This window comes from Carassius gibelio, chromosome A17 (assembly GCF_023724105.1).
Source record: "Carassius gibelio isolate Cgi1373 ecotype wild population from Czech Republic chromosome A17, carGib1.2-hapl.c, whole genome shotgun sequence".
Taxonomy (NCBI): Eukaryota; Metazoa; Chordata; class Actinopteri; order Cypriniformes; family Cyprinidae; genus Carassius; species Carassius gibelio.
The window spans coordinates 23,934,817-23,948,571 of NC_068387.1; the positions used below are offsets into that span (position 1 = coordinate 23,934,817).

The 13,755-nt window shown below is 38.1% G+C and overlaps 1 protein-coding gene across 2 annotated transcripts in view; it reads right to left on the reverse strand.

Moving 5' to 3' along the window:
• Window positions 1-13,755, reverse strand: part of LOC127933574 (A-kinase anchor protein 6-like) — a 119,994-nt gene that overhangs the window by 91,031 nt on the left and 15,208 nt on the right. For both annotated transcript variants that reach the window (XM_052530638.1, XM_052530637.1), the window contains exons 3-5: window positions 8,234-8,485; window positions 6,189-7,595; window positions 968-1,090 (exon numbers count right to left, since the gene is read on the reverse strand). In XM_052530638.1, coding sequence (XP_052386598.1) covers window positions 968-1,090; window positions 6,189-7,595; window positions 8,234-8,485 — 1,782 coding nt within the window. The remainder of the gene's footprint in view (window positions 1-967; window positions 1,091-6,188; window positions 7,596-8,233; window positions 8,486-13,755) is intronic.

A 13,755-nucleotide genomic window follows, 5' to 3' on the forward strand; every position in this document is an offset into this window, starting at 1 on the left:
TTTAGAAATAGATGCATGTACATTCAGAAGTTAGCTATGATAATGTATAAAGCTTTTAAATTATCCACGTTTCCAAATAATACATGTTGAATTACAGCATACTTTTGATAATATTAAATATAATCGTATGTATTTATATTCATAAAATTATTGTTTTTAAATTTGGAATAGAAGAAATGTATAATTTACTGTAAATGATTTATTTAAATATGATAAAACACCAGATATATATTTTTTAATTATACATGTTTACACAGATATAATATAATATAATATAATATAATATAATATAATATAATATAATATAATATAAAACCATTTGGAATAGAGAACATTTACAGTAACCTATAAAATATTTAAATATTATATATTACAATATAGAACAATTTTTTATTATACATGTACATTTAGAATTTACTTTTGATAATATGAAAATCTGAAGGATTAATATTTTATACACACACCCACACACAAAAACACACACACACACACACACACACACACACATACACACATAGTAATTGATCAGTAATTAAATTAATAATAAATGATCTATTAATTTACTATAAAATGTACAATTCTACTGTACAACTCTTTTTAAAAGTAAATTCACATAAATGTATTATTAATACAATCAAGAAAATTATTTGAGCTGTTATATGCTTTCATTTTAAACAATCCTTTTGTGCATAAACAATTGACTCATTTGTGCCTATTTTGATTCCTCTTAAGTAATTTATGGGAAACGTCAGAGACTTAAATTAAACATGACTGAGAAACATGATGAAACTATGAAAGAGCAACATCTGAGCGAAAATCCTCCTTTAAGATTGAAAAATGAAATTTCAGTAGATTAAAACAAAGCAGTTTGAACCTTAAAGGGAAACACTTCTGAGCATGTGTTCATTTGTTAACTTTTGTGAGTTTTCACACACTGAAGGATAAGGACGGACAGATGTTTACTCACAAGGTGAGTTTCCAGGTAGAGTTTGAGGCTGTGGACATCAGCTCTGGGTGGTGTCCAGTTGTCTGTGGTTTCTAGAGCGTCTCTCAGCCAGCAGATGAACTCATCCAGTTTACTGACAAAACCCTGCAGGAACAAACACACCGACACATCAACACGGCCAAACACAGCAAATGTGACTGCTTTGACATCAAAAGTCCCGAAACATTAAAACCACCATGTGTTACACCACAACAAATAGGATTTCAGAAGAAATAATCAAGTGTTTTGATAAACTGATGATAAAAGTTTGAGAGCAAGAGATTGCATTTGTCAAAAGCACACAATGCTTAAGGGAATGTCACACAGAAGCTGCCCTTGATGAGCCTCCACTGCTGTTGCAGTGTTAGGAGATTCAATGTGCTGGTGTGTAAATACTGCCATCTACTGGACCACAGGAAAACTAAAACAAATACTGGAGGAACAGTTTTACAGGAGACGTCTAAATGACTCCATACAACAAGTAGAAGGGGTGTTTCATACCTCCTCAAAAAAGGATAAAACAACCCATAATCTATAGCTAGCTTTGTGTGAGGAACCGGCCAAGATTTTTGTTGTTATTCACTGCAAACCTTCCACCTCTGCCACAGCTCTCAAATGCGTTTCATAAGAAAAAGATTTTGGAAAAAAATCCAAGTCCAGGCACTCAATAGGATGCAAAAGTTAAAAAGCCTTTAATGGTTGGGCTAAAGCATTAAAACACCAACGCGTATCGGCCCATTGGCCTTCATCAGGGTGTTGGTAACAAACAGACAGAATCACGCAGTACTTATAGTTGCATTGGTTTCAGGTGTGCCACTCTGGCACTTGTAACACAATTTTTTGGCCACTAGAGGCAATAGTTCAGATAATGGCTAATACCAAAGATCAAACCATACAAATACAAGATAAGGGATCTCCAAGTGGAAGAAAAAAAAAAAAAAAAAAAAAAACAACAGGAAAGAGTAACACCAATACAAACATCTTGTGTACTCCACACAATTATATCCATAAAGTCAAATAAATGTGTAGAGGCTAGTTACCCATCTTACTTCTGGATTCATTGTCAAGATAGTTCCAAAGCAACAGGAGAAAAATATTATTATGGGCATTACAGTACATTAAAAGAACAGTCAACATTCACGGACAACAATACACTGTCCCTATTGAGACACAACTTTTACAAAAAAGGTGAGAGGTCAAAGTCTTCATTAAGACCTGGATGACTAGTAGCCCTCAAGGAATAGATCCAATATGTCTCCCTTTGTCGTTTCATAAGACTTCAGAAGTCATATAGACTGTCTTTTTTTTATACTTTATGGTACTATTATGTTATCATTGGTGCTCAACAGCACTCATATGAGCAGTTTGAACATTCTTCTGCATATGGAAGAAAGAGGACGAAATGAAGGCGAGTTAAATGATGACATTTTCAGGTGAACTATTCCTTCAAGTCTGTGGTTAACCAGAGGGTGAATGACGAGGATCTGTGCTCTAATTAGAGTGACAAATATGCTGGTCCTCTCATGTTTCGATGCCATACGCCCAATCAGATCAAATAACATTTCATGAAGTCTCTAATGATCCATCTGAATGTAAAATGAGAACATCTCGGCCTTTCTCTAAGGCAGCTCCTACTGCTCATTATCTAACGTTGGCGAAAATCAAAGATATTGATATAAATGACCTCTCCGCAGACGGCGGCTAAAAATCCCATAATTTTATCGACTGCTTGGCCTTCGCCGGCAGAAAAGCTTTGAAGTGGGTGAGACTGGCTGTGCTTTCAAAGCTAAATGCTGGAGAGGAATCAGATCTGCCATTTCAGATGTCAGAATAAGGCCTGAATGCATCTCCTTCTGGTTTATTGTCTGTATTGTTGAACAGATCAGCTGGGCCTGGTTCTGGTCTGGGACACTGTCTTGTTCAAGCTGGCCAAAGCTGGTTGATTAATTTTATGTTGAAAGAAAGCCCTCAAACTATCGCATATCTCTCCAGCTCTGCTGCAATAGTACATCATCATATAGACCAAAGGAATTCTGTGAAATTGTGGCAGTCGATGGAGATCAATAGATACTGCCACTAAATGATTCCCCTGGCAGGGACGCGGTGTAATTCACTCTCATCTTGTGCACTGATAAAAGCTCTCAGAGCAGATGAATATGTAGCCGCTGGTCACAGCATTAACTGAGCTTGTCGCAAGACCTGTTTGTGAGTGTATTACAGAGGGAGGAAGAGAAAATGAGACGCGACTCCATGCCCCAAAGAAAGAACAAGAAAGAGACAGACAGAGAGAGGGAGAGAGAGAGAGAGAGAGCTAACGGGAATGAGGGCAGTCGGCTGCCGCCAAATTCATATTTGAATTGGACAACTGCTCACTCAAAAATGTAAATTTGTTTATTATTTAATCACTTTGATGTTGTATGTCTGCTTTTATCAGCATGTTCCCAATGTCTGTTTTTTAAACTTTCTGTTTTTTTTGTTTTTTTGTTTTTTTTTATAATTTAATCACCCTGATGTCATTCCAAACATTGTTTTTCAATGGAATGCATAAGGAGAATATTCAGAGAACAATCACACAGCTCCTAATAATAATAATAATAATAATAATAATAATAAATAAATTACATGGTTTTTCATGAATATGTCACATTTTATAAGTTTTTAATATGCCTAAAATAAATAAATAAACATTGTATATGTATATGATCTTAAAGATAAGCATCATTTTTTATACCTAATATAATAATTTGCATATAAAAATATAATCATATAAATGCATATCATGATACAATAAAAATTATCATAATTCAGCAGCTCTCAAATCAAATTCTATTGGGGGAAAAAAAAAATCTGTTGCATAAAATGTGTGTATATATTATTATTTTAAAAAAAATGTACAGTCTTATTTTTAATACCCTAGCTGGCACCAAAAATAAAGACGCAAAGACAAAGATGTGCAACGAATGTCAAGGTGTGGGGAGGCAGAAGAGACACAGAGAGAGAGAGAGAGAGAGAGAGAGAGAGAGAGAGAAAGAGAGGGAGAAAGACAAGGAGAAGGGGAAGGGGAAGACGAGTCGGTGGCGTCACACATGACTAGACCCATGAGATGCCCCCAAGAAGAGGCTTCAGCTGCCAGCTGTCTGTTGCCATGAGAATGAAGTCATCTCCAGCAGCTGAATACTAATGTAATCAATCACCTCCTCCTGTGACACGCATCATCTCAGGTGGATGTGGCTGCCTATCTCCACCCGCTCCAGTGAGCTTACTGCACACATGCACACACACACACACACCTGCACTGGAATCAAAGGAAGGATTACAGCTGAAAACTTTTGAGGGCATCCTTCCCTTCACTAGTTATTGACCTCCATCGAATCAGCATGATTGCCGTTGATACTGTTCATAAGACATGAGGAGTGTTAAGAAGTAGCCTTCAGAAGTGCTTCCTGTGTTGTTAGGATTGATCTGCTTGGATGAAACAGTACACTGAATGTGCAGGTGATAAAATATGAATTACTGTGAACTGAAAGAATACCAGTGGACGATATAAAGTCATGCAACTGGTTGAAATTGTCATTTACATTGAATTAGCCCCTGTGCTAAGATGGGACTGAACTAGTCTGACCAACTAACAGTAAGCCAGTTTACATTTTAATGTAATTCAAATTATTCAATTAATAGATTCATTTATATTGTCTTTTTGGGTAATATGCACTTCTTTCAAAAGTTGAAAAAAATTTGTGCCATCTAAATTATCTTGTTTAAAAAAAGAAATGAAAAATGATTTCATGCCTTCAATATTGTCTCATTTTCTTAAACAAAGAAACTCATTTATATTAATTTAGGTTTCTGGTGTTCTTATGGTGTGAATTTCCATTTGACCACCAGATGGCGATAGTACGCTACTATGTCTCTAAGACAGTAAACCAAAGAGTAAAACTTATCTCAACAGTCAGGAAATAAAAAATGTTTATGCTTTGATCTTTTTAAGTTAATTAATATGCATTATTCCATGATGAACATTTCAAACAGTAGTGTGCCACAAACAGTAATGTCACATTGTGCTGACCTCACTAACTTGTCTCAGGATATTGCATTTAAGTGGCATTCACTTTAGTGTTATAGTTGGGTCCTACATTATGACAACTTGCTTGTGATGTTCCCTAATTGCTTTAAATAAAACCATCTGCTAATTTAATATAACGTAAATACAAATTAGCATATTTAATATATTTTTTACATTTCTTCTTAAAAAGTTAAAGTCACACAATATTTAAAGATGCATTGCATTGTAGGATACAGTGTAATTCTGACGCATACTGCTAATTTCAGCAAATGTACTAGGTCATCTGGGTATTTCCATGCATTCAAAAAATGTGCATACTGTGCACAGTTTACATAATATATAGTTCAGCAATAGTAAGAGTATGGTAGTATGCTATTCTGCACAAAGTGTAGAACTAGTCCGACAAGTTTGGGTTTCCTCAAGCAGCAGGGTCCTTTATAAACTTGACTGCATGTTCTTAATTACACAGCTAATCATTTAATTACAGACTTGGGACTGAAGAGAGGTTGTCGAGAAGTGCAATCCTGTTAATTAAGCTTCGAATATTAGCAAAAGGCTAAGGTGGCTTGTTAGTTCATTACCCCTTTAGTTATCAGCTGTTTTTAATATCTGCTTAGTGTAGTGACACATATTAGCTGCCGCCTCTATGTGAATGAGGATTAAGGCATACAAATTACTTCCTTAATGATTATATCCCTTTGAAATTAAATCGGAAATGTAGAACTGTGATAAATTTAAGTTCAGAGTGTTAGCATTAACACTTGGTTGTTCATTTAGATTTGTTCAGTGATTGGCTATGGAAATAACACACTTATCTTACTATTTTTGCAATATATAACATGCATACTAGGACTGTACAGTGATACATTTGCCAAAATGTGCAGTATACAGGTGGACAGTATAATGTAACTGTAACATAACAGTTTATCACAGAATGTCTACAGTCTAACCCACTATTGAAAATAGTATCTAGTTTGCTATACATACTGTACAGTATCCCATATACTGAATAAGTAACAGTAAACAGTATATACTGCATTCAGTTCATATGTCACAATATCCAGTATATATATGGAATGGTTTAAAGCATATACTGTACGTCATTCAAGTATACTGTGCCAAAAAGCAGAAATCTCTTACCTCTATTTTGGCCCAGACATCATGGTAGTTCTCTTGGTGCTGAATATCTGCTAGTAGTTGCTGTATCAAGGGTGTGCACTGAAACATCATCTTTGGTGCATTTGGCCAGCCAGCTGATATATTTCTACCCCTGGATTCTGGTGTGCTTCTCGCCCCCTCGTCCTCGGACAACAGGTCGCTGAGTGGGCCAGACTCGATGCTGTCATCCAGGGAAGGTGCCACGTCGCTCGAGAAGGTAGGTGAAAAGCGGCCGGCTCGGGAGGGCTTCTTATAGGGGTGAAGCAAAAGGAGATCACTGCTGCTCTCCCAATCAGGGTTGAGCTCAGTGAGCTCCCAGTCATCCACGTCCTGGATGGACTCTTCCAGGCCCCTTTGTGGTAAAGCCTGAGCAAGGCTTTCCAGCTTCAATGCCAACATCTCTGTCTTTTTCAGCTGGGAAGGAAGAGCGAGGAACTCATCCGAACCATACCAGTGTTCTTTGGAGCTCCCCGATGCATTGGAGATGCACAAAGCATTCTGGTTCACGATCCAGAGAGAACCTGTGGTGGGAGCTTGATCGTCCGGGCTGGATGACATTTCACGCTGGTCTGGGTCTGAGATGTCCTCCCCTGAAGATGGTGGAGGGCTGGAAGAGTCACTGTAAGCCTGCTTGGCTTTAGAGCGCATAGTCTTTAAGTTTGTCAAGTGCTTCTGCTTGTGGAATCCCTGGATGGCCTCTGCTGAGCGTCTCTCCAGAGGAACTTCGGTGGACACAGAAGGTCTCTTCAGACTCATCTGCAAGATCCCTCCATTCATGGCATGGAGACTCTCGAAGGACTGACTCCCATTGCCTGGATAAACTGATTCCAGCTCCAGCCAGAACTTTGAGCGATCTGGTGTATCCAGAAGGGACGGTGTGCTTCTGCTCAAGTCAGCTTGGTACTGGAGAGGCAAAGACCTAGTGCACCTTGTGTCCCCGTCACTTTCCAGATACATAAGCTTTTTAGGCAAAGGCTGTGTGGGAGAGACATCACTCTTAAAGCCACCTTGAAGAGGGCGTTTGGAAAGGCCAAAGCCACAATCTCCCTGCATTGCTGAATCTTCTGCACTTTCTTCGTTAGTGGGGACAATGATTGTCTCTTGAGGTTCCTGGGTGGGGGTAACAGACTCTTCTGCAGGTGGAGACAAAACCTGGTTTTGTCTGGAGGCTGCAATGTTGAGGAGATCCACACTCTGAAGAAGTTCTGGAAAGTCTTGCTCCAACTCGGGATAAAGGGAGCGTGGCCCTCGACCTTCGGGGTCGTCAATGGGACTGTAGTCGCTCAGCTCATACGCAGTGATGCCACAGTCCAAGGAGAAGTAGTCCTTACTGCATTTAATGGTCAGTTGGCCAGAGTCGTCCACTTCTGTCAAAGCATCCAGCCGAGCCTAAGGGTGATCGAGATAACAAAAACAAGTTCAGTCGCAAACTCAAATTTAAAAATGTAATAAAATCTATCCTATGTTAAAAGAACTCGACTAAGTTAAGTAGCTACACCTTACTGCAAATGTCTACTAGAAAAGCATGTGAAAGTGACGTGACATTCAGCCAAGTATGGTGACCCATACTCAGAATTTGTGCTCTGCATTTAACCCATCCGAAGTGCACACACACTGTGAACACACACCCGGAGCAGTGGGCAGCCATTTATGCTGCGGCTTTGCGCCCGGGGAGCAGTTGGGAGTTCGGTGCCTTGCTCAAGGGCACTTAAGTCGTGGTATTGAAGGTGGAGAGAGAAATGTACATGCACTCCCCCCACCCACAATTCCTGCCGGCCAGGGACTCGAACTCACAACCTTTCGATTGGGAGTCCGACTCTCTAACCATTAGGCCACGATTTCCCCTTGTGTGCTAGAGTTGTCTAGGCTGAATGTCTGTGGTGAAGTGTATATCAAATGGGTTTATGGTACACTCCCAGCAGAACGTTGCATAACTAATTTCTGTCCTTGTAAATTAGTACCCTAAGCAAGGGATGTACCCGCCTTAGGTGGCTTAATTTGGATGATGTTGTGGAGATGTTTCTGACCTCGTCGTGATCCTGGCTGAAGGCTTGAAGGATGTCAGTCTGGCGGGTGTAGTTTCCGTTGGAGTCCTGGAGGCCCTGGAGAAGCCTCTCTTTCAGAACCAACACGGACACACGCAACTGATGCCAGAGGAGCTGCACGCTCCGGATGTCCACTATGATGTTTACTGAGTAGGACAGGAGCTTCAGGGAGAACTCGGTCTCCAACAGTGCGTGGATCTGCTCGACATGATCGGATATGTCTTCACAGATGTCCTATCAGACAGACAAATGCACAGACAGTCAACAGATATAGTATTGAGATCTGCACTTTTATGCATGAAATTACACATCATATGATGGCACTGGATTCATACAGCTCTTTGGAAATACACAATTTCTGAGGATGTGGCTTTCTCACTGACTTCCTATTTCCATCATCAATCCAGAACCCACTGGATATTAAAGAAACACCCTCAAAGGCTTTTTAGATAGAAGACGTCTAATGTTCAGACCAAACAGATGTATGAATTATAATTCATGAGAAAGAGCAAAAAGAACAGGGCAGGAGTAACAAGTACTTTTTTTCTGAAAGAAGAGATATTTTTCCAGAATCACGGCTCACTGAAGCAAAGATTGAATTACTCAACAGGATATTTCTGTATTATGCATACCAAACAACAGTATTATGGTAACAGCTCAGGTTTCCAGGACTTTTTGCAGTTTTATCATTTAGTTTGGTTTTGATAAAAGGAACTAAACATCAGTCAGGTGAAGACTACTTGTCATGCACCTACTGTACCTTCAGCGAGTCACAAGTGAAACAACATCACTATGTTATGTATCCATGTAACAGAAATTGGATGGACATTTGAGTCATTTTCACATGACGTGAATAATACAGAGGAGATCTCAGAATATACCAAAGAGCCCAGTAAATTACCTCTGTTTATGTCTTTCATGACATATACTCTACTGTTCAAAATGTAGGTATATACCACACACTGCAGTTGTGCTTCTTGATATTTTTAAGATTTTACAATGATTTCACTGGGATCTTATTGGGATATCTAATATTATTTTAGTTGCTAACCAGTTCCGGTTTATCTGGTTTATCTGATGTGAAAGTCACAGCTGCGAAGAACACATTTACGACTGTGGGTCACTGGGTCTAGGGGGCTTTTTTTTGTCACTGTGGTGTTTAGGGGCCGATATTAAATGGCTAGTTTCAGAAGCAGTAGCTAATTTCAGAAAATTATATCCCAAAACAGAATAAGATGATATGGTGTAGATACACTACATACAGTAGCAACTGCACATTTAAAGAGACCCACCAAAAATATTTGGACACTTAATTAATAATGTCTGAATGTCATTCATTGTTTTGGATTGTATGTAAAGTCAGATAACAATTGCATTTTTCTCACCAAGTAATGCAATAAGATTAATATTTTTAAAGTGTACCTTAGGTGTCCAAATACAGTTTGGGTCCACTTTATATATTTGGATCATATAATGATCCCTGTGCAAGTCAGGAGGCTCAGCTGCTAGCAAATTCTGAAAGTTGTCTCATCTCATCCCAACTTTAAACATCGTCATTTATAAAAAACTTTTAATTCAGGAGGCAAAATAGTTTCCTAGGACATACAGTAAACTGAAACTTTCTTTTCAAACATTTTGTCAATTTGATATTATTGCAATTGCATCATAAAAACTACACTAAACGAATAAAAAAAAAAACACTATTTGTATTTAATCGCATTAAGTTAAAAATATCAGTCCAAGTGACAACTTAATATATATATTTTTTTCTTCTGAAAAACAAACTGGTTCAGTATTATGTCCAAAACATGAAAATGTCAGAACCTAAAAAGCACTGAGACAATTAAGAGAAAGGTGAGAGAGCAGGAGCATTTATAGGTCATGGCAGACATGCCAAAACAACTGCAGCTCGTGGTCAACACAGCAACGCCAGAGTTGCAGCCAGCAGCATCTTTGATACGGTGTCGCACACTCCCTAAAATAACACGGCACCACTAAATGTAGGTCAGACATGCCGCCAAGATGCAGCAGGTCCCATACACTCCTGCTGCGCTGGCTCAAAAACAAACAGTAGAGTGCAAGCTGACCATGTTACAGGAGACACAGATCACCTACTGTAGCACACATACTATTATACAGATTATGATGGCTTAACCAAACCAAAGGTTTTCTGAAGATAGTGTCAAGATAAGATTTAAATATTGAATTCATGAGATACTATAGTGGAAGAACTATTTTAGTTCAAACATTAAAGGGCCGATGAACAACACATTTACAGTTACACTAAGCATTTATAAACTTAAAAACATATCAGGGTTTGTGTTTGACCCTTTACAATGATTCAAATCACACTAACTGATTCTCATTGGCCAACTGCTGCATTATAATGGCCACAAAACTATTGAATTGTCTCAGTTCCTAACATAGCTGTGCAGGTTTCAGGTCTCTTATATCACTGGTATGCTTTTCCCCACTCAAATCAATATTTTATGTTCCATTTTCCAAGGTCAGTGTCACAAAATAAACCTTTCAGGGTCACACAAGATCACCCACACTACTGACCAGTTCATGTACACATTGTTTCAAAGAAATTAATACAGTTCCATAAGAATATTAAGCTAATTTAATCCCTTATAAATAATATTAATAATAAATGTTTCTTGAGCAGCAAATCAACATATTAGAATGAATTCTGAAGGATTATGTGACACTGGAATGATGATCACAGAAATAATAGAAAGCAGTTCCAATTAAAATAATATTTCACAATATTACAGTTTTATTGTGTTTTTGATCAAATAAATGCAGACTTCTTTCAAACTTTTTTTTTTTTAACTACTGACCCCAAACAGTGTACCATTATTACACCATAGTACAAAAAATCTTGGTATTAGCATGGTACTTTTCTGCACTCTTTGTTTTGTTTTTTTATCACTGGCCAGTTGAGGTTGTAAGCGCGCCACAGCTGCCCTCTCAATACCATGTGACCTCTGATGACACAAGCACATGGACACGCATACAAACACTCCCACAAAAATGAACTTTCACTAAAAGTTCTTCCTTTTACAAATGCAAAATAATACATAAACCTTTTCCTATGAAAAAAATACACCAGTTCACACCCTAAAATGTGCAATAAGCAACACCAAACAAAGCCAGCCTACTCAATTATTAATAAAAGAAGCTCAGCCACTCGACTTCACATCCTAACAATATTTCAAACAATCTTCACAATGTCAACCCATCAGAGGCTTCCTGTTAGAAATATATTGAGCATGTCAGTTGATCCCTCCTCTTACCTGCTCGCTGGCTGAAGTAAAACACGATGAATCAAAGAGAATGAAGTCAGAGATTGCTTTAGTGTGCTCTGCGCGGCATGCGGCGCTGATGTGTGTCAGATCTGATGTCAGATGTGACAGCTCTGAGTGCTTGTGCTGCCTGATATGCTATCGTTCTCTCTCTCTCTGTGACTCTTCCTCACTCACTTCACTGGCCTGTTTCTTCCATTCTGTCTTTATCTCTGGAGGAGGGGCTGTCTCACCAAACCGAGGGGCTATTTTGGGACCTGACCTCTCTCTCTCTCCCTCACTTTGTCTGGCCCACCAGCAGGGGCAGCTGCTGCGGGGGGGGGGGGGGGGGGGGGGGGTAACATCGGGGTTTGAGGCGTAACTGGAGACACTAAGGTCACTGCACATATTGGGGCTTCCACAATGATATGAACATCAACAAGGCTAGTACATTACATTGTACAGTATAATGAAACCTATAAGTTCAAAGTGGCAAACAATGAGGTTTATTTACTGCTGTGTTAAGGATCTGCATACTAAAATTGCATCATAAAGCCAATTAATGTGTTTGGCACAGTAGGTTTTAAGCAAATGCATCACAAACATACATTTGCATTTTTATCTATGAATTTGAAACACTAAAAACATACTGTTAATATTAAAATAATATTAATATCTCAGAAGATGCAAAAGATTAGTTGGAAAACTACAAGAAGTATGCTGCTCTGACGCAGCATTGACACACCATTCATTTTAAAAAATAATTAAATGTATCAGGGTACATATTGAAAAAAAAAAGTTTTAAACATTGCCATCATGGAAATAACATGGTTTTTGATTGAGTACGTTGGAAAAAGCATGCAATAAGATTTTTTAAAATAAATACTTCCTAATAAAAATCACATTAAATAGATTTATAATGTTCCAAAACTTTCTATTCATCAACATATGAAGCACCACAACTGTTTTCAACATTGATAATTATAAGAAATCAAATCCGCTTATTACATTGATTTCTTAAGGATCATGTGACACTAAATAGTAATGAAAATTAAACTTTGATCACAGGAATAAATGACAAAATATATTCAAATAGAAAACAGTTATATAAAATTGTAATAATATTTTAGAATATTATGCTATCAAATAAATACAGTCCTGGTAAACATAAGAGACTTCTTTCAAAGACATTAAAAAACTTTACCAACCCCAAAAAGTTGCCTTAATTACTCACAGGCCCAAACAGAATCTTTAAAATTTAATTCTACCAAATAAATTTAAAAATGTTAGTACTGCAATCTAGTGAAAATCAATCATTTTAGATAAAATATTCCACAAACAAAAATGAAAAAAGTGCAGAGCTTTGTAAATGAGCTTTCTGTTATGACATTGCAATGGAAATGATATAAAAACAACTGCAACATGCAAATGACACAAAAGGTGAAGTCTTTAGCATATCTGCAAACCACGCAGACCATTCAACCCACTGTACATCAGAGGAGGCTGAACGAGAACTAAGATTACATCACTCCAAATACATGCCCACGTGAACTGATCTGGTTTCAACTGGGTAAAAATACAGACGTGAGAAACATGGGTGTGTCTGCGTGTGTGTGTGTGTAAATCACATTAGTGTGAGTCCACCCGGCATCCTGACAACTGCTAAAATGCTATTACATGCTATTAGTTCCAATGCAAGTGTGCGTGAGTGTGTGTGTCGGTGTGTGTGTGTGTGTGTGTGTGTGTGTGAATCCTCATACTGTACATCTGATCTGTGGAATAAGGGTGTGTCTGCAGACATTGTTCTGAGGGCTGGTCTCTTTGGGGAATGTGGACATCACAGCTGTGTGCTAAACTCTTGGTGCTCTGACATCCATTAGTGAGTCCACTCTCTACATACTACACACAGCTGCTACTGCAAACCAGACTCAACCACTTAGAATCAGTTCTGTACTATCCATCCATCCATCAGTGACAGAGAACCTCACGTTCTCTCATTAATCTTTGTTAGTGACGCCAACGTTGGTCAACAGTTTGCCATGCAGTAACAGCAATATACTTAAATATAACATACTTAAATACAATTTTCATATATCAAGGATACTTCATACAAAACACACACACACATATATATATAAATGGACATGCACAAACAAATGGGTGCTCATGATTACTATAAACTAGAGTTATACAGTACATTACAGTACAACTATTTGA